This window comes from Physella acuta, unplaced genomic scaffold (assembly GCF_028476545.2).
Source record: "Physella acuta isolate Inbredline_101_S28 unplaced genomic scaffold, ASM2847654v3 ptg000257l, whole genome shotgun sequence".
In the NCBI taxonomy this organism is placed as follows: Eukaryota; Metazoa; Mollusca; class Gastropoda; family Physidae; genus Physella; species Physella acuta.
In genome coordinates this window covers 1122501-1148282 of record NW_026731776.1, presented here as the reverse complement: position 1 = coordinate 1148282, position 25782 = coordinate 1122501, and the positions used below count along the sequence as shown (strand labels likewise).

Here is a 25782-nt window from a genome sequence, read left to right as displayed (position 1 = left end):
TTAAAACGTAAGGAATTCTATTCTAAATTAAGAGATAATGATGATGATAAAATATTGATAACTTGTTTTTGGAATAATCGAGTTCAATAACAACAGTCACTTCCGCCTTGTGATTTTTAAGTTTCTGTTACTTCGTTTATGAAGGGTGTCCTACATTTGCTACACAAATCTAGAGATGTTGATAACCTCATTATTATGTTTGTAACACAGCTGTTAGTTTTGTGATTGATCTAGAATGTGTTACTAGTAGATATCTAGATCTAGATGTTATTTTGTCTTGAGCTTGAGTTAGTATCTGGTTAGTAAAGTAGTGAAGCTAGATCTGTGGTTGTTTAAAATTTCAGCCCAACATTTTAGTATTTTTTTTTAGTTTACATTTTAAAACAGTATTTAGTAGATCTATGTAATATGTATTACTTAGTAATTAATTAATGATCTAGTTTCTCCCCCACAAATATCTGCACCATTTATCCAATGTCTCCCCTCCCCCCCCCCCCCCACACACACAAATCTCTATCCAATGTCTCCCCCACACAAATCTCTGCCCCATCTATCTAGTGTCTTCCCCGCACAAATCTCTATACAGTGTCTCACACATTTTATTCTAACCATGTAATAACTTACAGCACATAGGCCTATAACCAAGCAGGTAGGCTATAGGTTATTTTAACCACATAGCCAGTGTCATAGTTAGAGGATGTTGCATTAGCAAATGTAGGGCACAATACTGCTTTGGTAATCAACTTTACATTTGACTGTCACATTTATTTTGAAAATATGCGCGGCTTAATAAAAAATTGCACACAAATTGTATTTTAAACTTATACAGCTTGTGAAAAAAAAAGCAACAGAATTGTGTATTGTACATCATTTATATAAGTAAATCAACTTGAGTAGTTCTAAGGTGTAGTTAGATAGTTGTGTTGTTCATAAAAATCTGGTATGGGGAAAGTACTCAAATTCTACAGTTCTTTGGAAAAAAAAAATAGCAAATACACATTAAAACATAAACACTAAATACTTTTTAAAATATTTAAGAAGTAGTACAAATCAAATAAAGAAATACAAATAATAAATGTATGTAAATATTTGCTTAGAAATAGAATCATATCTTATCAAGTCAAGCATATTTGTACAGAAGATTAAAGCAATTATGTAGATGTGTATAATTTGTACATTGAATAAAAAATGTGCTTAAAAATTCATTAAAAGAAAAAGTTAAAAAATAAAATATCCAGCTTATGTCAGTGTCCAGCTTTTGTCAATTTCCAGCTTTTGTCAATGTCCAGCTTTTGTCAATGTCCAGCTTTTGTCAATTTCCAGTTTTTGTCAATGTCCAGCTTTTGTCAATTTCCAGCTTTTGTCAATTTCCAGTTTTTGTCAATGTCCAGCTTTTGTCAATGTCCAGCTTTTGTCAATGTCCAGCTTTTGTCAATGTCCAGCTTTTGTCAATTTCCAGCTTTTGTCAATGTCCAGTTTTTGTCAATGTCCAGCTTTTGTCAATGTCCAGCTTTTGTCAATTTCCAGTTTTTGTCAATGTCCAGCTTTTGTCAATGTCCAGCTTTTGTCAATGTCCAGCTTTTGTCAATGTCCAGCTTTTGTCAATGTCCAGCTTTTGTCAATGTCCAGCTTTTGTCAATCTCCAGCTTTTGTCAATGTCCAGCTTTTGTCCATGATTTTTGTCTGACTGGCTTCTCCAGGTTGGCGTACAGCTGGGCTTCCAGAACTTTCTTGTCAAAAGTGTCTGACTCATACTTGTCCTTGATGTCGTCCCTCAGGGTCTGGCTCAACTGGGCCAGGGCCCGGGTCTGTGGGGCGAACAAAAATATGGCCGTCAAACAATCAACAGCTGACTAATGGCAGTCAAACATAAACATAAACCAATCAACAGCTGACTAATGGCAGTCAACCAATCAACAGCTGACTAATGGCAGTCAAACAATCAACAGCTGACTTATGGCAGTCAAACAAACCAATCAACAGCTGACTAATGGCAGTCAAACAATCAACAGCTGACTAATGGCAGTCAAACAATCAACAGCTGACTTATGGCAGTCAACCAATCAACAGCTGACTAATGGCAGTCAAACATAAACAATCAACAGCTGACTTATGGCAGTCATACAAACCAATCAACAGCTGACTAATGGCAGTCAAACATAAACAATCAACAGCTGACTAATGGCAGTCAAACAAACCAATCAACAGCTGACTAATGGCAGTCAAACATAAACAATCAACAGCTGACTAATGGCAGTCAAACATAAACAATCAACAGATGACTAATGGCAGTCAAACCAATCAACAGCTGACTAATGGCAGTCAAACCAATCAACAGCTGACTAATGGCAGTCAAACATAAACAATCAACAGCTGACTAATGGCAGTCAAACCAATCAACAGCTGACTAATGGCAGTCAACCAATCAACAGCTGACTTATGGCAGTCAAACATAAACAATCAACAGATGACTAATGGCAGTCAAACAAAAACAATCAACAGATGACTAATGGCAGTCAAACCAATCAACAGCTGACTAATGGCAGTCAAACATAAACCAATCAACAGATGACTTATGGCAGTCAAACCAATCAACAGCTGACTAATGGCAGTCAAACCAATCAACAGCTGACTAATGGCAGTCAAACAAACCAATCAACAGCTGACTAATGGCAGTCAAACAAACCAATCAACAGCTGACTAATGGCAGTCAAACATAAACCAATCAACAGCTGACTAATGGCAGTCAAACATAAACCAATCAACAGCTGACTAATGGCAGTCAAACAAAAACAATCAACAGCTGACTAATGGCAGTCATACATAAACCAATCAACAGCTGACTTATGGCAGTCAAAAATAAACAATCAACAGCTGACTTATGGCAGTCAAACATAAACAATCAACAGATGACTAATGGCAGTCAAACCAATCAACAGCTGACTAATGGCAGTCAAACATAAACAATCAACAGATGACTAATGGCAGTCAAACCAATCAACAGCTGACTAATGGCAGTCAAACATAAACAATCAACAGCTGACTTATGGCAGTCAACCAATCAACAGCTGACTTATGGCAGTCAAACATAAACAATCAACAGCTGACTTATGGCAGTCAACCAATCAACAGCTGACTTATGGCAGTCAACCAATCAACAGCTGACTTATGGCAGTCAAACAAACCAATCAACAGATGACTAATGGCAGTCAAACAAACCAATCAACAGCTGACTTATGGCAGTCAAACAAACCAATCAACAGCTGACTAATGGCAGTCAAACATAAACCAATCAACAGCTGACTAATGGCAGTCAAACCAATCAACAGCTGACTTATGGCAGTCAAACATAAACAATCAACAGATGACTAATGGCAGTCAAACATAAACAATCAACAGATGACTAATGGCAGTCAAACAAACCAATCAACAGATGACTAATGGCAGTCAAACATAAACAATCAACAGCTGACTAATGGTAGTCAAACAAACCAATCAACAGCTGACTAATGGCAGTCAAACATAAACAATCAACAGCTGACTAATGGTAGTCAAACAAACCAATCAACAGATGACAAATGGCATTCAAACATAAACCAATCAACAGCTGACTAATGGCAGTCAAACAAATGTATACAACTTGAAATATTTGCTCAACTTTTATCCATCCCAACTTTTGTCTAACACAAAATGTTAGAATGATGAATACAACTTGAAATATTTGCTCAACTTTTATCCATCCCAACTTTTGTCTAACACAAAATGTTAGAATGATGAATACAACTTGAAATATTTGCTCAACTTTTATCCATCCCAACTTTTGTCTAACACAAAATGTTAGAATGATGAATACAACTTGAAATATTTGCTCAACTTTTATCCATCCCAACTTTTGTCTAACACAAAATGTTAGAATGCTGAATACAACTTGAAATATTTGCTCAACTTTTATCCATCCCAACTTTTGTCTAACACAAAATGTTAGAATGATGAATACAACTTGAAATATTTGCTCAACTTTTCTCCATCCCAACTTTTGTCTAACACAAAATGTTAGAATGATGAATACAACTTGAAATATTTGCTCAACTTTTATCCATCCCAACTTTTGTCTAACACAAAATGTTAGAATGATGAATACAACTTGAAATATTTGCTCAACTTTTATCCATCCCAACTTTTGTCTAACACAAAATGTTAGAATGATGAATACAACTTGAAATATTTGCTCAACTTTTATCCATCCCAACTTTTGTCTAACACAAAATGTTAGAATGATGAATACAACTTGAAATATTTGCTCAACTTTTATCCATCCCAACTTTTGTCTAACACAAAATGTTAGAATGATGAATACAACTTGAAATATTTGCTCAACTTTTATCCATCCCAACTTTTGTCTAACACAAAATGTTAGAATGCTGAATACAACTTGAAATATTTGCTCAACTTTTATCCATCCCAACTTTTGTCTAACACAAAATGTTAGAATGATGAATACAACTTGAAATATTTGCTCAACTTTTCTCCATCCCAACTTTTGTCTAACACAAAATGTTAGAATGATGAATACAACTTGAAATATTTGCTCAACTTTTATCCATCCCAACTTTTGTCTAACACAAAATGTTAGAATGATGAATACAACTTGAAATATTTGCTCAACTTTTCTCCATCCCAACTTTTGTCTAACACAAAATGTTGTCACTTACCTCAGCCACTGTCCTCTCTTTTTCTTCCAGAAGTTCCTCAATTTTTCTGTCTTTCTGTGACAGCGAGATCTCAAGCAGCTTGCGTTGTCTGTCTTTTTCTTTCTGGATCCTGTGGCAGAGGACAATATTTTTGATGATACAGCAGGCTAATGTCAGGTCACTGTCAGGCTATGTCAGGTCACTGTCAGGCTATGTCAGGTCACTGTCAGGCTAGTGTCATCTCACTGTCAGGCTAGTGTCATCTCACTGTCAGGCTAGTGTCATCTCACTGTCAGGTCACTGTCACGCTAGTGTCAGGTCACTGTCAGGCTAGTGTCATCTCACTGTCAGGCTAGTGTCATCTCACTGTCAGGCTAGTGTCATCTCACTGTCAGGTCACTGTCACGCTAGTGTCAGGTCACTGTCAGGCTAGTGTCATCTCACTGTCAGGCTAATGCCAGGTCACAGTCAGGCTAGTGTCAGGTCACTGTCAGGCTATGTCAGGTCACTGTCAGGTCACTGTCAGGCTAGTGTCATCTCAATGTCAGGCTAATGTCATCTCAATGTCTGGCTAATGTCATCTCACTGTCAGGTCACTGTCAGGTTAATGTCATCTCACTGTCAGACTAATGTAATCTCAATGTCAGGCTAATGTCATCTCACTGTCAGACTAATGTCATCTCAATGTCAGGCTAATGTCATCTCACTGTCAGGCTAATGTCATCTCACTGTCAGGCTAGTGTCAGGTCACTGTCAGGCTAGTGTCATCGCACTGTCAGGCTAGTGTCGTCTCACTGTCAGGTAACTGTCAGGCTAATGTCATCTCACTGTAAGGCTAATGTCAGCTCACTGTCAGGCTAATGTCATCTCACTGTCAGGTCACTGTCAGGTTAATGTCATCTCACTGTCAGGCTAATGTCATCTCAATGTCAGGCTAATGTCATCTCACTGTCAGGCTAATGTAATCTCAATGTCAGGCTAATGTTATCTCACTGTCAGGTCACTGTCAGGCTAATGTCAGGTCACTGTCCGGCTAGTGTCAGGTCACTGTCAGGCTAGTGTCAGGTCACTGTCAGGCTAATGTCAGGTCACTGTCAGGCTAGTGTCAGGTCAATGTCATGCTAGTGTCAGGTCACTGTCAGGCTAATGTCAGGTCACTGTCAGGCTAATGTCATCTCACTGGCAGGTCACTGTCAGGCTAATGTCATCTCACTGTCAGGCTAATGTCATCTCACTGGCAGGTCACTGTCAGGCTAATGTCATCTCACTGGCAGGCTTATGTCATCTCAATGTCAGGCTAATGTCATCTCAATGTCAGGCTAATGTCATCTCACTGTCAGGCTAATGTCATCTCAATGTCAGGCTAATGTCATCTCACTGTCAGGCTAATGTCATCTCACTGTCATGCTAATGTCATCTCACTGTCATGCTAATGTCATGTCACTGGCAGGCTAATGTCATCGCAATGTCAGGCTAATGTCATCTCACTGTCAGGCTAGTGCCAGCTCACTGTCTGGCTAATGGCAGGTCACTGTCAGGCTAGTGTCATCTCACTGGCAGGTCACTGGCAGGCTAGTGTCATTTCACTGTCTGGCTAATGGCAGGTCACTGTCAGTTAACTGTCAGGATAGTGTCAGCTCACTGTCAGGCTAATGTCAGGTCACTGCCACCCGCCCTACTCAGGCTGACCAGACAGGCTGAGCAGACAGGCTGTCCAGACAGGCTGTCCAGACAGGCTGACCAGACAGGCTGTCCAGACAGGCTGTCCAGACAGGCTGACCAGACAGGCTGTCCAGACAGGCTGACCAGACAGGCTGTCCAGACAGGCTGTCCAGACAGGCTGACCAGACAGGCTGTCCAGACAGGCTGACCAGACAGGCTGTCCAGACTGGCTGTCCAGACAGGCTGTGACCCACTTGCTCATGTTCCTCCTGTGCTCCTGTTGTTTCTGTGTGCGTTGGACCCTGGCTTGATGAGACTTGTGCTCAATGCTGCGCTGGGCTGTTGCCTGGGCGCGCAGCTCCACCTGAACACACACATGGGACAGTCATTTGTCATCTATACAAATTGTTTTGTTTCATACCAGTTATTGGCACACACATGGGACAGTCATTTGTCATGTATACAAATTGTTTTGTTTCATACCACTTATAGGCACACACATGGGACAGTCATTTGTCATGTATACAAATTGTTTTGTTTCATACCAGTTATAGGCACACACATGGGACAGTCATTTGTCATCTATACAAATTGTTTTGTTTCATACCAGTTATAGGCACACACATGGGACAGTCATTTGTCATGTATACAAATTGTTTTGTTTCATACCACTTATAGGCACACACATGGGACAGTCATTTGTCATGTATACAAATTGTTTTGTTTCATACCACTTATAGGCACACACATGGGACAGTCATTTGTCATGTATACAAATTGTTTTGTTTCATACCAGTTATAGGCACACACATGGGACAGTCATTTGTCATGTATACAAATTGTTTTGTTTCATACCAGTTATAGGCACACACATGGGACAGTCATTTGTCATGTATACAAATTGTTTTGTTTCATACCAGTTATAGGCACACACATGGGACAGTCATTTGTCATCTATACAAATTGTTTTGTTTCATACCAGTTATAGGCACAAACATGGGACAGTCATTTGTCATGTATACAAATTGTTTTGTTTCATACCAGTTATAGGAACAATACAAGCTCTACCAAATGACTGGAGCATTGATCAGTGATACCTGGATCATGAGTACATCTACACCCTAACTATAAGCTGGTTAAGGTTTAATTAAAGTGGTTGTTCACTTGGATGACATGGGCATCAGACAGGCAGTGGACAGACAGACAGTGGACAGACAGAAAGACAGAAACCTGCTTCTTGTGCTCCAAGAGCTCCTGCAGGTACTCCTGAATGGCGGCATCTTTTTGTTTATTAGAGCTGCGAGCTTTCTGTAGTTTAACTTGTTCCTGATGGCTGGAAAGTTGGCAGTCATTATCACAATCATTCTCTCAATTATTCTCTAGGTCGGCATCTCATTCATCATCTTAGTTATTTTCCTCAATCATCTCAATCAGTATCATATCTCAATCATTATCTCAGTCATTTTCCTCAGTCATCCTCTCAATCATTATCTTAATCTGCTCATCTAATACCTCAAACAAAAATGTTCTACCAAAGCTGAAAAATTCAGTTACAACAATGACAACAACATCCACCACTTACTGCTATAACATCCACCAGTTACTGCTACAACAACATCCACCACTTACTGCTACAACAACATCCACCACTTACTGCTACAACACCATCCACCACTTACTGCTACAACAACATCCACCACTTACTGCTACAACAACAACATCCACCACTTACTGCTACAACAACATCCACCACTTACTGCTACAACAACATCCACCACTTACTGCTACAACACCATCCACCACTTACTGCTACAACAACATCCACCACTTACTGCTACAACAACAACATCCACCACTTACTGCTACAACAACATCCACCACTTACTGCTACAACAACAACATCCACCACTTACTGCTACAACACCATCCACCACTTACTGCTACAACAACATCCACCACTTACTGCTACAACAACAACATCCACCACTTACTGCTACAACAACATCCACCACTTACTGCTACAACAACATCCACCACTTACTGCTACAACAACATCCACCACTTACTGCTACAACAACATCCACCACTTACTGCTATAACAACAACATCCACCACTTACTGTTGCTCCTCTAGCTGCCTATTCCTCTTGTCAAGCACCTGGTATAACTTTGCTTCTGCTTGGCCCAGTCTGACTTCCATGGAAGATCGAATCAAATCTTCATTTTCTCTGTCATCCATCATAAAATATATTGTAGATGAGTACACAGAGCAGAAGATGGGATCAAAGAGATGTATCAGAGGGCATCAGAAACACAAATTAAATAAAAATAAACCAGCACAATTCTTAGGTATGAACTCAACTGGCTATACTGACCAGTCTCCTCCCCATATTTTCTGCATGGCATTTCTACAAACACCCAGTAACAAAAATTTTTCCACCATCATGGTTTTTTTATTGAACTTACTTCTCTTGATTTGTCAGGCTTTTCTTTCTTCGTTCAAATTCTTCTCTTGCTTTTCTGTTTTCCAAGAATTTTTTCTAAGATAAAATTCAAATTTAGATTTTAAAACCAAATATATAGAATATTAACATTTTACAAAAGAAAACTGAATTTTAAACATATGCATTATGTATAATAAAGGTACTAATGGAGATAATGAAGTAAAAAAATTGTGCTTTGGAAAAAAATTATTTCCATTAAATTTTTTTCACTACCCACCAATGATTCATGGTGGATCCGAACACCTTTCCTCTCAGAGGCTGAGTTCAGATCAGATGTTTGATCCTTTAAAAGTAGTTTGGCCAAGTATTTGTCAGAGTCAGAAATTCTTTGCAGATTCCTCTCCTATAGTGTGTTAAAGAATTCAGATAATTAAAACAATGTTACTTAAAGTTGTTTTCAATAGCACCAATAGAAGGAGAACTATACGCAACCCAGCAGCAACACCAGAATCTAGACATGAACCTCAATAAACTCCTTGTGTTCAAAAATCTTCAAATTATTTTTGCTAGTTGACCAAAAACAATACAGGGAAAAAGTGACTCAAAAATCTTTCTCATACAAGCAAGACAAGCATGTGAAACAGAGGCTAGCAATATACTAGACAATAAACAATGTAGGCCTACTTGTAAACTCATAGACAGAACTAAACACTAAAAAGTTGATCACCAAACGTAACAAGTCTTACCTGCGAAGTCTTTTTTAAAGTTTCTTTCCTGATTCTGTCCTCAAGTTTCTGTTCCTGATAGTGATAGACATCAACAAAAAATTTGGTTTTCAAGTGACAAGTATATTCATCAAACACATATACACTAGACCATCAAACACTTCCATACTCCACCATCAAACACATCCATACTCCACCATCAAACACTTCCATACTCCACCATCAAACACATCCATACTCCACCATCAAACACTTCCATACTCCACCATCAAACACTTCCATACTCCACCATCAAACACATCCATACTCCACCATCAAACACATCCATAGTCTACCTGCAAGCGTAACTGCCTCATTAAAGAAGCATCTGAGCTATGTTGGTCAATGTCCACCTTCAATCTATTTTTGTTGTCATCTTCCAACTTCTCTGGTCCATCTGTCTGGGGAAGTTGAAAATTTTTATGGTAAAGTTGTACAAGATTAGGCCCCCTACAATGCTCTGTTTGAACAAAACTTTGACATCTAGTTTCTGCACACCTTGTAAAGGTAATTAAGTCTGTTTTCTTCATCTAAGAGTTGTCTTCTCTTATTCTCTGCCAGGAGTTTTAGAATCTCCTCCCTCCTTTTCTGTTCCTCCCACACTCTGTGAGCCTCTCTGCTGACTGACAAGTTTTTTCTTTCCTTCTCTCTGCGCTCTGTCATCAGCTTCAAGATCTTTTCATCCTAAACATAAAGGTCATGATCTTTTCATCCTAAACATAAAGGTCATGATCTTTACCACACATGCACACAAAAAAGTTATGATGGTTTGCTTTACCTTAACTTATTGAATTTTTTTTAACATACCTGCTTTCAGTTTACAAACCAATTTCTGAACAAGGGGAAGCTACTTGGTCTTTTTTTAACATGTTTTTTTTAATAATATTCTTCTTATCAAAACAATAATCAACTTAAAATCTAAAAACACCAATGCACTCAGAAAAATATAACAAATCTGGCACAGAAACATAAAAAAGGAAACTTTTTTTTAAAAAGTGTACATGTAACATTAAATAAAAATTAATGTGTGAAAAATGTATTGGAAATGAACCAAACAAGATTTTAAAATTTGGCTCCATTTGCCAGAAATGCTTTTGTCAATAGAAAACTGTCTTCAGCTGTCTTAAATGAATCCTGATGAGGTTGTATAACTTAATGAATCCTGATGAGGTTGTATAACTTAATGAATCCTGATGAGGTTGTATGACTTAATGAATCCTGATGAGGTTGTATGACGTAATGAATCCTGATGAGGTTGTATGACTTAATGTTGTTTCAGCAACTTACTCTAGCAGGCAGACGGACATGGCATGGAGCAGAGCCACTTCTGTACTCTACACGAGAGCCTACAACAGCAGAGGTGCTACGGCGCTGAGGTTTCCTTCCTTCTGCTGACACTGGCCGAGACCTGCTCAAGGATACAATAATGCCAACATTGTTATTGCATATTCAGGCTTATAATTCCACTTAAGTTGAAGGGTTATGCTTTTATATATAAATTCTAATATAGTCCAGCATTTTTAAATTTTAAGAATGAAAATCCTTTCATTCAACAAAATTTTCTAATACAACTTTACTAATTTACCTTCTGGCAGAATGATGCTTTTGGGGCAGCAAGTCTTTCTTTGATATCAGTTCTCTGTGAAGTTTTGGGCTTTCTCTCTCAAATGACCTAATTAAAAGAAAAAGATTAAATCAGATTTTTTTTTAAATGAACTCAGAATGTTTTAATGAAGTTTATGTTAATCTCAACCTTTTCCGTCCCTTGGTAGAATTCAACGCCAGATTAGATGAGTTATTCCTCCTTAGGGCATGACTAGGAAAACCTGTTAAAAAAATTCTAACTTTTAAAATAATATTATTTCTCATCTAGCACATACTTCTGTCAACTAAAATGTATTTGTTTTAATTTGTATATGTGTTATTGATTGTGTTGACATATAACCATCATTTTGCTGATTTTCAGCTGCTCTTCCGTACTGATATGTGTTGTATCATTGTAAGTCATTTAATAATTTGGACATGATGTAACATACTGACATACATAAACATTACACATTAACATAATATCACACAAAATAGCTAACATACCATTTTAAAGCAACCAAATAGACACAGTGACATCAACATACTAACATACCATGAGTTGGAAACATCTTAGCCTCCACCAACAATCTGGATTTCTTCTGGTTTTCTAGTATTAACCTACTTCTTTCTTCTCTACATAATTTCAACTTTTCTGTAAGAAAATAATTGAAAAGTTTCAATCACAACTTTGCATCACACACAGTATTAGTGAATGAGAGTGTGTGATGCACCTGTTTCATCTGTTTATGTTGCCAATGCCAAAGTTGTGTCTTTACTCTCCCCTAAATATGCCAGGTACTCATAAGGGTTGTTTGAATTCAAGACTTTATGTTTATTGCATTTAAAAATAAACGCTTATGGTAACTAGAAGATTTGAGCAACAGAGAACTAAATTTCTTACTTTGTCTGATTTGCTCGCTCTCGTCATAGAGGGCATAAATGGTGTGTTGGGGGACATCTTGGGGTAAAAATTCCTCATGAAACTCAGATAATGGTTTGTACAGGAGCTCTATAGGCTAGGGAAAAAAGTTTCTTCATTTTACAATGTAGTTAATTTTATTGCTGGTTTTATTTAGGATGCATAATGGTTATTTACTTTCAATAAATTTAATAAATGATAATCAATGTAAACTGAGCTGACAATTAACTTAAGATAAGTAATACACTGGTACGCCCACCTTTACATTTAACCTTGAGCAGGCTTCTAAAGATCTTGGGCTAGTCAGGACATATTTGCTATTTTCAAACTTTGCATCATCCAAGTTGTACAGGTCAATTTTCACACTCAGCTCTATATATGCATTTAAAACAATAAACTGTGATGAAAGTCATAATAGAATCATAAATAGAACAATATCTCCACAAAAATAATTGTCCATTAAAGATGTGATGCTTTTTTCCCCATCTTATCTCCCCTAGTCCATTGTCACATATCACAAAAGCCATGACACCACTTTTTTTTTGACACACACACCCCAAAATGTCACACTGCAGCCTACCCTCTCCAAAAAATCTCAATTTTAGAAGAAAAAAAAGGTTATTAGATTGGGTTAAATTTGGTAGGCTTATTAGAATTATTTTTAAAATGAAAAATAACTACTATAATTCTGATAAAAAAATATATATTTTAAATGCAATAATGTGACTTTACACTTGCAGATATCCCCCCCCCCCCTTAAGAGTGTGACATCTTTATGGAAGACCCCAGGGAAATATAATTTTCAAAGTGACTACTCGGAAAAAGATTTTTTGGTGGAAAATATGAAACTCAATAATTCTGCGCATGCGCAGTGACCTTAACTGCTGCACTGGGGTTAGGGTTTTACAGTTTCTCTCCATTGTGCATGTGTATCTTTTTCCAGCTAGAATCGGCCTATAATTTTACTGTTCAGACATAAAAACTATGCGGTTGACCAAGATGAGATGCTTAAATAGTACTTTAACTTAAAGCCTCAAAATGACAACTCACTAGAAATGCTATGTAACCAGTAAAATTGATAAACAATTAATAATTCCTCAATACCTGCTTTAATAGCCTATGATTTATAGTAGGCCTATGTATGGCCTATAGTATAATAAATAGTAGGCTTACTCTGAACTGCTAAGCCTTAACTTAAAACCCATTGCTTACTATTAATGTAAATGTTATTATGGGCCAACAATAATAAAATGAATTATTTGAGTTTAAATTGATAATTTTGAAGTTAAATTTTGATTTTACCCTGAGTCGTGTTCTGACTTGTTTAGTAAAGTATAGTTGTTATAAGTAGGCCCTGGGATAGGTAGATCTACGAGACGTTTAGCTAAAATCCAACACTGGATTTATTTATACTCTAAAGTTTAAGCTTTGATTTCAGTGCTTTAAATAACGTAAAAAATTAATCAGACTTACCGGTCTCCATTTATTTCACTTATGGTAAAACAATTTTTTTTAGAAATATTGTCATTGGCTAGCCATGATTAGGTACCAAAGTAGGCTTATGCCGCCATTGTACAACAACAGAAAGTTAAAAAGTTGTTTTGGTAACTATAGATCTTTTTTACACGGAAAAAATGATGATGGTTTTATTTTTTAATCTAGTTTTTCCTCTGTAAAAAAATCTTAGTGTAATTCATAACAATTATAAAATTATATCTATAATAATAATTAACCCCAGGCAGATTCTAAAACCAATTTTTAGTAGTATTTTTAGGACTTTTCTTCTTTAAAATATTGATTTTGAATTTATTTAGACTAGGCTAGTGTTAATGCCTTTTTTGGTTTCTTAAAAAAAAGAACAAGTAGGAGAACTATATGTGTTAGTTCTACAGTACACTGTTACTTAGGAAGTAAAGGTCACTTTTTGAAATAGTTTAGAATATCTATCACTACTTGAATAGATCTGGGTAAAACTCCATTTTAGCGAATTTTATTCCCCCCTTCACCTCAAATTGAGCGTATTTTATTACAAAACACAACCGAAACACACTCACTGACTTAATTTATGGGTACGTAAAAAAATCGCCCGCGACTTGTAATGTGAAAACCAGGTGACTCCTTAAATTTTAATAATTATTTCACATTTTGAGGAGGATTTATGTTTTTTAAAATACAAAAATGTTTCATTTATGTACCTGTTTTTAAACAATTGAATTAAAACTTTTCCGTAATAAATGAAGACTAGCGATGTTTCCAACAGATGCAACCATGCTCATTTATTTACTATAGCAGCCGTTTTATTTTTATAAGCTTTTAGCGCGAGATTCAGGGGGAAGCCACTCTATTTTACAAATGGCTGCTGTTAATATAGCAAATCATGCCATCAGACACTGCTGTTTAAAGTTAATTTCTGGCCTATATCGATATATTTAACCATTGATTTAGGTTTATTAGGCTATCCATTTATCTATAATATTTGACACAAATATATCACAATATACTTCTATTAAAGCCTTGACAATGAGGTAACGTTTTCGTACATTAATAGCCGCGGGCGATTTTACGTACTCAAAACGATAGATTACCGTTTTGTTTAGGTACGTAAAATCGGCCGAGACTAGTAATGTGAAAAAAAGGTGACTCATTAAATTTTAGTAATTATTTCATATTTTAAAGATGATTTAGATCTATGTTTTGAAACTTACAGAAATATTATCAAAGTTAATGTAGCTGTTTTTAAACAACTGTATTAAAACTTTTCAGAAGAAAATAATGACTAGCGATGTTTTCATCAGATGCAGCCAAGCTTATTTACTTTTAGCAGCCATCTTGTTTAGGTTTTTTTTTTTTGTAAAATTATAGTTAGAGATTCAGGGGAAACCACTCTTACTTACAGATGGCCGATGTTTATATAAATATAGTTTTAATATAGCAAATCTTGCTGGCAAACACTTCTGTATAAAGTTAATTTCTGGCCTATATTGATATATTTAGTATTAAGCCATTGATGTTGGTTTATTATTCAGTTATCTCTAATATTTGACACAAATATATCACAATTTACTTCTATCAAAGCATTAACAATGAGGCAACTTTTCCGCACATTACTAGCGTCTGCCGATTTTACGCACCTAAAATGATAGATTACCTTATATTTATATGACTTACACACAAAAATGTTAGGAAATCACACTGCCTATTTTTCTTTATGAATTTTTTATTTAGTTTTTTAAATTAATTTTGTCAAAACTTGAAAAAAATCCAAAATTTGGAATATTGAATGTGTAGGCTATATTTATCTAGATTTAACTTTTTTTTCTTGAAAATGTGTTCGTGTCAGTTAAGATTTTCATGGTAATGGGTAAAGGAGAAACGCATATAATCTAGATCTAATTGCAAGGCATGTATGATGATACTATAACTATCATGAACTCATAATGACCCTACGTTATGACGTATGCTGATAATTTTTATTAAAGTCAATGTGAACTCACGGTGAACACTTGACCATGTAGAAATCTAGGGATTTTTCCCCCGCCGACGATCACAAGCTATTTAATTGGGACTGTAACTGTATTGCTTAGGCCTATTTATAATATTTTTTACCGTTTCTAATTAAAACACTTTAATAAAAAATAAGTAGATCTATATCTATAATCTAATGATTCTAATCCTAGTGTTTTCCTAACTTTTTGTGTGTTTTGGTTTTGTTTATAATAAAATACGCTCAACCAGAGGTGAACGTGAAGCAGCGAACAAAATACGCTAAAATGAAGTTTTACCCTAGATCTGTTTACTGTATTTAGTTTATAGATCTAAAGAGTCATCTAGATTCTTTTAACTTTGAACTAGATCTAATTAATAGGCCCTAATAATATTATTAATATTTAAATATTAGGCCTACTTATATTAACTATACTATTAGGCCTATTTTACTATTTTAATTTTTAGCTTTATAGTATTTTAGTAATTACTAATTTAGTAATAGTAAGTCTAAATTCTAGTCTAGTAGTTAGTTTAAGAATAGTTTAAGACTTAAGATTTTACTTTTAGGTTCATGTACCTGTGCTGATCATATTGTGTGTGATGAGTGATGGATCCTGGACATAAAAAAAACTAAACTCATACGAACTTACTGAAACTAGAGGCGACTAGTTCTAGACTAGACTCTAGAGTTCTAAGTCAATCACAAGTGACTAGAATAGATTCTAAGTTTTATTATTGTGTAAATTGATATTGAATCATGCGATTAAGAATAAGACGACGCATGCCAATCTCTGTGTACTTAATTACAACTGTTCTTGGAGTAGCTGGTGGAGCTTATATTTGGCATCCACTTTTTGCAGAGCAACGCTTGAACAATCAAGGGAATAAATCCACACAAGCAGACAACAAACTGGACAGTGGAAAAGAATAATTCAAGAAATAATTTTTAAAAAACTCTTACAGTCTTAGAGAGTCTTTTTCTTTGCCGGCAGCATTTTCTCAAGGTAAAGAACAGTGTAATATTTTATGTTGACTTTTAGGTTAGGTCTATAATTATTAATTAGGCCTGGTTGTAACCTAATGAATTATTAGACATAGGTCTAATTACTAAATAATTAAAATTATTATAGGCCTAATTAATAAGACCAGAGGCTTAGCGACACATCCCGGCGCTATATATAATAAACAATAATATGAACAATCTCATTATACCAGTCACCACTGTCAAGCCACATACCACACGCAGTGTTGTGTGTCAAGCCTTAACCAAAATAAATCTCCCTTCATTATCTGATCAGTAGTGATATTTAATTAATTAATTAGCTAATTTATTAAATAATGAAATTTAACATTTCCTGTATGATGCTATAGCGGTAGGCCTATAATGTTTTTATTAATTTATAATATTAGAGAAACAGATGATTTGTACTTCATGTGCCCCATGGACCAATTGGTCTGAAAAGGAATTTAACTTTCCCTCTCCCCAGTAATTCTAGTGGTAGACTTTCTTGCAAGTACTTAGTGTATTTATAATGTTGACTGTTTCACTTTGGCCTTTATTTTCTCGTATGATTTTCACAGTTGGTTTAATTTTTCCCATTCTCAGTCAAGTCAATGTTTCAATGTTTATTTCCCATTAATAGATGTAACTAAAATAGGTTATAAACATTTTACCTGCATTCTTCATTTGAGTTTTAACTGTATTTGTCTGTTTATTTTTACAGCAGAAACATGTCACTTAAGATACCATTAAAAGTAACTGTAGTCTTCTCTACACTAACTATTGGAGCAATGTGTTACAAGTTTCTTGGAGTGCCTTACTTGGAGAAAAGGACAATGAACAACATAGAAGAAGATGGAAGAACTTTATATCAGTTAAAGTTAAAACAATTGAACTCAAATCAAGACAGTAAAGATGTTACTTTCAAATAGATAGCTAATAAAGTGTAGGGGGTTTTTAATATGTGAATAAACGAAACACAAAAATAGTTCAATAATAATAATAAATTTTTTGTTGTTGACTGTGTGTGCATTTCATGATTTTTCAAGGGAGTTGTATATTACTGAAAGTTACTATCTAGAACTGTTTTATTTGTAGAATATTTATAGAAGTGTTAGGAAGGTCGTCAAACAGCTTTCATTTCACGTCAAACTAAAAATAGCAGCTGCTGCTTAGTATCTACATTAAGGAGGGGGTGTGTCTCAGAGTTGTTGAAAATTATCTATACACATTATTTTTGCAACCCAAAAGCTTTGTACCTGAAGCAGACCTGAATAAAGCAGAATATCATTGGACAACTCTAAGCCCTATAGAAGGTTGCCTGTCTGGTCTGATGATTTATCTCTTACTACACCAATATATATATATAATCAAACTAAAAAAATTAAACTGGGGGGGGGGGGGTGTCCTACTCCCTGCAACTGTTCTCCATCCACACTTAAAATTAGCATTTATGTATGCACTTGGCTAGCTTCTTAATCCAGTCGCTACTACAGCTGAAGTCTATATTCTGACTTAGATAATAATATATGCACTAGCTCATTGCTCAATCTTAATAACCAAGTGCTGGTAAGTATGGGCTGTTTTACCATGTTATTCAACACTAGTTTCAATAACTAGAGCAACCAGCAGATTCTATAACTAAATGGGTGTTTTTAAAGAACACACCACCATGAGAGTTAAATTATTACAAATTTCAAAGCATGCTACATTTTCTCAAATTAAAAAATGACAAGTATTGAGGAATAGACAAGTACAGAACAATAACAATTTTCAACATAAAGATTGTTACATTTGTTTTATTCTATAAACATGTGTAATGTATGTGCATATCGAGCAAAGAATTTGTGACTTGACATCAGAAAACTGTCGACCATCAGCAAATTGATGCAAACCATCTTTTTCTACACCGCTGCTCAATATCATTCAGCGATTAAACTTGAAAAGGGCTAAAAACCTGTAAAATTGTACATAAAGAAATTAATATGGCGCTAACAACTTCATTGATTAAAGACATTAAAAACACAATGTGATATAGCCTGTGTAAATTAGCTGCAGCAAATTTCAGGTTTAATTAGCTAATTAATTAAATTTTGAATTATTTTTAAGTTAGGTCTAAAACAAACGTTATTCTCACTCTTTGATTACAGCGGCCTCTCTGGTTCATTGAATTTGGCCCCATAAAATGGTATTTTGGTAACAATAACTTTCCATTCTGTGACGTACAGGCCCACAAGAGCTGCAGCACCAGCGTAAATTGCTGCTGATGGCCCCCTGAAATAAAATGTGTTGATATTTACAAGCTAATCGTAGAGTAAGAATATATTTCTTCTAAAATCTAATTTTAAGGAATCCTCAATGAAGTGATGTCAAATCTCAAATAGCTAGTGTTCATACTATGGCATATGCTGTAGACTACTGATTCATGCACCAAAACTAAAAACAAACTCTAGGAGTTGTAAAATTTTAAATAAATAATTTTTAAAAATTAAGAAATCTGTATTGTATGGCCATATTTTCACTTAGTATATTAAGTGCAGTCACATTAATCTGTTCTTTTTCTGCAATTAAAGCTGTTATTGTACCAATTCAGTTTAATATAGCTAATATCCTAAATAAAAGAAGCTTCTATTACTCTAAAATAACAATGAAAGTACTTTCTAATTAATGTTTCCCTTACATAGTTTTTTAAAAATAGATTTTACAATAAACGCCTAACAAAAAAAAGGGGGGAATTTTTTTTCAACATTTTACAAATGTAATGATCTACTAGCCCACTTTGTTATCAATTAAATGTTAATGTCTTGGATTCTTAAAGATGGACAAGGTATGAATCATTTTTTAACACTAAGCCTGACTGAAAGTTATGGAAAATGGTTTAGATCTACAAGCCGTCAACTATTTATGAAAAAACATTTGAGACAAAAGTAATAGCAGAGCAGTAATAGACTGCTTTTACAATTGGTCGCCAGTATCTAATCTCTGTACTAGTGCTATAAACATGTGCACTCTCAATGACCCCAAGTACATTTTCAAATTACTTGGTTGGGGGAACTATAAAGGGACATCACCAACAATAGCAATTGTCCATGCAATGAGATATGCTTTAGGGCTGCTGATATAAATTAAATGGGTGTTTTTAAAGAACATACCATCATGCAAGTTAAATATGCTAGCCGGAATAAGATATGCATGCGCAATGGAGAGAAACTACAACTTGCCTTCGCGGCGATGTTTTCGATGGTACTGTGCATGCTTGTGTTTACAGCCGCAGAACCCTAACACCAACCCTAATCCTAGTCCTAACCCTCATTCTAACCCTAACCATAGGTCACTGCGCAGAGCTATCTTTTGAAGACTAGATGGAGACGTTGGGGAGAAAAATCTTCCAAGTAGTCACTTTGTATTATTATATCATATCCTAGCCTATATATAGGCTAGGCCTATTATTTGTGTAATATGATTTAGGGCTAAGCCAATGGGGCCTATCGGTATCTATCCAAATCTAATTTTAATCTCTAGCACTAGATTAGAATTGAATTAGACTCTAGATCCAGATTACTAAGATTAGGGGTTGGGGTGGTTGAGTCAGTAAAGCTCGTGGTTGCTAAACCAAAAAGTCTCTAGTTCGAACTCTCTGACCGATGAAGCTCGATAGCTGGGACATCCACTCTTTAGCAGAGTAGAAGAGACAACTCCAAAATCAAACAATTGCTGCCTAGTAGTGTACTTTGTTCTTGGTTGGACAACAAGCAAAGGCTATGGAATATGGAAGCAAATCCAAAAGAAAAGCAGGCTGAAATTGGAGTCAATGGAGGGGGATCCCTAATTAAAACGATGAAGAAAATTATCTAGATTATTCACTGATCTAGATTGCACGATGAATTGCGTCTCTTGTTTGTATGCAGTGATCTCGTCTCTTGCAATCAAAACTGAAACTGAGATGTTTCAAGCCTAACAATAACGAATTTTATCTGAAAATAAGGATAAAATAATTATTACTCAATAAAATATAATACCAGTTTTTAGCAACTCGAGAGGCAAATCTGGAAAGCATCTCGACATCTCTTTTCGAAACCATTGTCATAGTTAATGTTGACAACGTTTGTTAGAGGTGACCGGAAAACAATTCCTTGAGAACTAAGCCAGATCAAATTGCTGAAAACAAGCTAAACATCTCTAAATAATTTAAAACAAAATTCAAACAGAGGAAGAACAAAATAAAACTAGCGTAGATTTTATCAGGTTGAATTTGACGATTACAATTAAATGTGTAGACCTATAAATATTAATATTAAGAGAGTGATTATTTCCCATACTGTAGTTCGCTTGCTTTAATAATCCATTATGTAAAATTGTTTTTGTTTTTTTTTACAAGGACTACAAAACAGATTGTGATGTGTCTCTTGTTTTTTGTTGTGGTGTGTGTATATTTTGTGTTGTATTTTGTTTTGTGTGATAAATTGTTTCTTGTTGTCGCCCTACATGGTGTGTTCTTTTGTTTTCTACAGAGTAATCATTGAGTGTATTTTTCACATTAGCGAATCAACAAAAAGCCTTTTTCTCGACTCGCCGCTCCCTCTCGCCCGAATACCTGTAGACGCCTATGAAACAAAAGCTCATTCTTAGAAGCATTATTGCATCTAAGTTGATAAAATTGAAAAACTGTTTTCTATACCAAATGTGGTGACACCAAAATAAAAACTGGACAGTAATTGGTAAATAGCGGCACTGACCTTTACGGGGGGGGGGGGGGTTCAGACATCAACACATACATGAAGATGAAGAACTTAAGGTCTACTCATGTGTGCCTTTATTAAAACTAATTGCTCATGTCAAGTCACAATTTTAAAGTAAAAAAAAACACTAAATTTTTCATCAACTCCGTTTAATTGATTGAAATGCAACACAAGCATGTTTAATTTTTTTAAAATAAAGCATGTCAAACTACATGATATTTTTTTTATAAAATAGTAATTTCGCCAAACGAAAATGGTTGTATAGCCGAAAATGGTTGTATGATGTAGGGCCTACAAAAAATTAATGAATGAACGTATGTTGTCCTACAAGGTACATATAAAAAAGAATTCACACATTTTAGAAAGTTTCAATCCCATGTAATGTCCTGTGGGCACCTTTTGATTGTGAGTGGGCATCTAGTGGTAGTTGTGTGGGCATTGATGGTAGTTGTGTGGGCCTCTAGTGGTAGTTGTGTGGGCATCTAGTGGTAGTTGTGTGGGCATCTAGTGGTAGTTGTGTGGGCATCTAGTGGTAGTTGTGTGGGCATCTAGTGGTAGTTGTGTGGGCATCTAGTGGGGATCTGAATATGTTGTATGGGCACCGTGTGGTGTTGTGGGAACCTTGTGAGGGTGTGTGTAGGCCTACGTGTGTTTCCGCCAATGAAGACAGAGAGTAAAATCTAAATATTATTTACAAAACTCTCTAAATGTAGTTTGACTGTAAAACATTGGTGCATAATTAAAATTAACAATAAAAATTGCAGCCTCCTCAACAGATTAGACAGTAGCCACACACATTACAATTTACAAAGCGCTCGAGACTAAATGGCAGCTAATGCGATACCCGCATACATGACTAAACAAAACCTAGTACATACATCCGTCAAACATAACTCTAGTATAAAACTGACTCCAGTTCCCCCCTTTCACTCCCCCCCCCCCCCAAGAGAGTAGTCCTCAAAGACAGTTAATAAAAAACGCACGTCCACCCACTGAAGAGAAATATAAACGCTCGTGAAGCCAATCAAACGAAATATAAACACGACCAACCAATCAAACGAAATATAAACACGACCAACCAATCAAACGAAATATAAACACGACCAACCAATCAAACGAAATATAAACACACGACCAACCAATCAAAGGAAATGTAAACAAACGACCAACCAATCAAAATAAATATAAACACACGCCCAACCAATCAAACAAAATGTAAACACACGACCAACCAATCAAAGGAAATGTAAACAAACGACCAACCAATCAAAGGAAATATAAACACACGCCCAACCAATCAAACAAAATGTAAACACACGACCAACCAATCAAAGGAAATGTAAACAAACGACCAACCAATCAAATGAAATGTAAATAAACGACCAACCAATCAAATGAAATGTAAACACACGACCAACCAATCAAACAAAATGTAAACACACGACCAACCAATCAAACGAAATTTAAACACCCATAGCGAAGACGTAGCCTTGACATTAAGCAAGAGAGCAATCAGGACTTATTTTTATTTAAATTAAAACAATACTAGACAGAAATAATATATCTACTCAGCGTTTAGTAGTGTCATTGTCTGTTTACGTTATCGTTCTGTATATGTCGTCGTTCAGGAACATTCATGTTTCTGTCGATTTCGTCATTCTGTGTAGACAATATAATGACAACCCGTCTTTTTACGAGAACATTCTGGACAGCCAGATTGCGAGGAAGACTTGTGGAGGGGGGCTGCAGTCTGCTGTTCTTGGTCACTTGATTCACACCACAACTTAGAGTCAAACGGTAAAGTTAAAGAAGTATTTCCTAAACAGTATCCGTGCTGCTAGCTTTCGACACGTCTATTGGCAGAACTGATATATGAATTAGTTCCGCCTATACATATGTACCATAGTGTCAGACAATATAATCATGTCGTTGAATGATTGTTAGACAATACGGTCATGTCGTTGAATGATTGTTAGACAATACGGTCATGTCGTTGAATGATTGTTAGACAATACGGTCATGTCGTTGTATGATTGTCAGACAATACAGTCATGTCGTTGAATGATTGTTAGACAATACGGTCATGTCGTTGAATGATTGTTAGACATTACGATCATGTAGTTGAATGATTGTTAGACAATACGGTCATGTCGTTGAATGATTGTTAGACAATACGGTCATGTTGAATGATTGTTAGACAATACGGTCATGTCGTTGTATGATTGTCAGACAATACAGTCATGTCGTTGAATGATTGTTAGACATTACGATCATGTTGTTGAATGATTGTTAGACAATACGGTCATGTCGTTGAATGATTGTTAGACAATACGGTCATGTCGTTGAATGATTGTTAGACAATACGGTCATGTCGTTGAATGATTGTTAGACAATACGGTCATGTCGTTGAATGATTGTTAGACAATACAGTCGTGTTGACAGCGGTGTCTTGCATGAAAAATTCAAAAGTTATCGAACAGCCGAGCAACCAGCTGCTAGTAGATGAATGTAAAGTTATCGAACAGCCGAGCAACCAGCTGCTAGTAGATGAATGTAAAGTTATCGAACAGCCGAGCAACCAGCTGCTAGTAGATGAATGTAATGCTGTACAAGAGCAGCAGCTGTAGGCAGAGCTGTGACACCCAATCACGTGACGTGGAACTGCTGTTGTTTTCTGACTCTTGCGATGACCTATTTTCTGGGTTCTCTAAAGCCTCGTTTGATTGGGTCTTGTCTTCTGGAAACATAAAAAAAAATAATAAAAAGTCATAAAACAGACTTGCAATTATTGGTCGTCTGTTATCTGCTCACCTCAAAGATTGCAAAATAATTTCTCTAGGCCTAGCTTATCTTATAATCTACTCTTTGTTTACGTGGCCTAGCGTTATAAATTATGTAAAGGAATTATTCAATGCTTTTTATTCTTGTCAACCTAACATGTTATTTTACAATTCAGCAGCTTTAATTAATTGATTCATTTTATGAATTGAAACAAATATCTTGATTACCTCGCTTCCAGTTCTGTGAACCTGTGAAATAAAAACATGAACATACCAAGCATTAGTTTGTATGAAAAAATATTAGGAAAAATTTTTGTCTAACATGTATTAAATTCAATTAGGCTTACGAATAGAATATCATTTTTAAAACAAAATGAACAAAATAGAAATAACTTTTTTTAAATTAAATAAACAATAAAATATTGAATACACTGGCGAGCACTGAAGCGTGACGAGGATATCACTTTGTGAACTCACGTAATAGAGAATATAAGATCAATTAAAATATAAGATCAATTAAAATATAAGATCAATTAAAATATAAGATCAATTAAAATATAAGGTCAATTAAAATATAAGATCAATTAAAATATAAGATCAATTAAAATATAAGGTCAATTAAAATATAAGATCAATTAAAATATAAGATCAACTAAAGAGTATAAAATTATGTTGTTAAATAAGGGAAATTAAATAATAGAATAGAAAGACTAGAGCGTTTGCAATCAAGTGGTTATCCTTTATGTGCACCTCTTATTTCGACCTTGACCCCTGCCATCTGCGCACGCTCTGTGGAGCGACAGAAGTAAAGTCCAGCGTCCTGTTCCCTGACGTCCTTGATCTCGAGCTTGCTGCTGACCAGCCCTGACCCCACCGCGTTCAGGGTCAGGGACGTGTACACGCTGTATCTGTGGTCACCGTATATAGGCTTGCCATCTAAACACAGAGAATTTGGTTTAACAACATTACATGAGAATTGCCATCTAAGCACAGAGAATTTGTTTTAACATTACATGGGACTTGCCATTTAAGCACAGAGAATTTGTTTTAACATTACATGGGACTTGCCATCTAAGCACAGAGAATTTCGTTTAACATTACACGAGACTTGCCATCTAAGCACAGAGAATTTGTTTTAACATTAAATGGGACTTGCCATCTAAGCACAGAGAAATTCGTTTAACATTACACGAGACTTGCCATCTAAGCACAGAGAATTTGGTTTAATATTACATGGGACTTGCCATTTAAGTCTAAGCAGACAGAATTTGGTTTAATAACATGACTCAGGCTTCCTAGAAGTCTCCCATAATGCCACAACACGGGAATCTTCATTTAAACATTTAAAAGGATGTTAAGTTACTATTAGTAAAGTATAAGCTAATATAACTTCCTCAAGTCAATTCTAACCCTATCCCTGACCCAAAACCTAACATAAGAACTACCATACCACACCACCCCTAATCAAAACCTAACTTAAGAACTACCATATTATCCCTAACCAAAACCTAACTTAAGAACTACCACACTACCACACTACCCCTAAACAAACCTAACTTAAGAACCACCATACCATACCACCCCTAACCAAAACCTAACTTAAGAACTACCATACCACCCCTAACCAAAACCTAACTTAAGAACTACCACACTACCCTTAACCAAAACCTAACTTAAGAGCTAACACACCACCCAACTTAAAAACTACCAC

At 35.7% G+C, this 25782-nt stretch overlaps 2 protein-coding genes and 2 long non-coding RNA genes across 7 annotated transcripts in view; 1 reads left to right on the top strand and 3 right to left on the bottom strand.

The window, feature by feature from the left end:
- Window positions 1-750: 750 nt before the first annotated feature.
- LOC131938773 (coiled-coil domain-containing protein 177) lies at window positions 751-13637 on the bottom strand. Its single transcript, XM_059296938.1, has 17 exons — window positions 13540-13637; window positions 12326-12438; window positions 12049-12163; window positions 11701-11799; window positions 11314-11386; window positions 11146-11232; window positions 10848-10968; window positions 10059-10244; window positions 9857-9961; window positions 9543-9596; window positions 9074-9199; window positions 8819-8892; window positions 8473-8580; window positions 7584-7686; window positions 6608-6717; window positions 4713-4821; window positions 751-1808 (listed from the first exon to the last, which is right to left on the bottom strand). Exons 1-17 carry the CDS (start codon window positions 13547-13549, stop codon window positions 1653-1655), a joined length of 1749 nt encoding a protein of 582 aa, XP_059152921.1. The 5' UTR covers window positions 13550-13637; the 3' UTR covers window positions 751-1652.
- Window positions 13638-13899: 262 nt separating this feature from the next.
- LOC131938787 (uncharacterized) lies at window positions 13900-17570 on the top strand. 4 transcript variants are annotated; one of them, XR_009386359.1, is made up of 3 exons: window positions 13900-13982; window positions 16120-16556; window positions 17277-17570. It is a non-coding gene; the product is annotated as an uncharacterized LOC131938787 (long non-coding RNA). The 4 variants fall into 4 exon arrangements; XR_009386358.1 differs by having other exon boundaries at window positions 13915-13982; window positions 16413-16556; XR_009386360.1 differs by having other exon boundaries at window positions 13928-13976.
- A 761-nt stretch (window positions 17571-18331) lies between these two features.
- LOC131938786 (uncharacterized) lies at window positions 18332-20702 on the bottom strand. Its single transcript, XR_009386356.1, has 3 exons — window positions 20572-20702; window positions 18690-18826; window positions 18332-18509 (listed from the first exon to the last, which is right to left on the bottom strand). It is a non-coding gene; the product is annotated as an uncharacterized LOC131938786 (long non-coding RNA).
- Window positions 20703-23602: 2900 nt separating this feature from the next.
- The window catches only part of LOC131938782 (lachesin), a 48749-nt gene continuing 46569 nt past the window's right edge, over window positions 23603-25782 (bottom strand). Inside the window, exons 6-8 of the mRNA XM_059296959.1 lie at window positions 24822-25007; window positions 24300-24320; window positions 23603-24028 (exon numbers count right to left, since the gene is read on the bottom strand). Coding sequence (XP_059152942.1) covers window positions 23877-24028; window positions 24300-24320; window positions 24822-25007 — 359 coding nt within the window. The 3' untranslated portion in view covers window positions 23603-23876. The remainder of the gene's footprint in view (window positions 24029-24299; window positions 24321-24821; window positions 25008-25782) is intronic.

What these genes read in the sequence shown, in the direction of transcription:
- LOC131938773 (XM_059296938.1), bottom strand. An exon ending in TCTACCAAGGGACGGAAAAG is followed by an intron (nt 11,233 to 11,313) that starts GTTGAGATTAAC and finishes TCTTTTAATTAG; the next exon opens with GTCATTTGAGAGAGAAAGCC. An exon ending in GACTTAATTACCTTTACAAG is followed by an intron (nt 9,962 to 10,058) that starts GTGTGCAGAAAC and finishes CAACTTCCCCAG; the next exon opens with ACAGATGGACCAGAGAAGTT.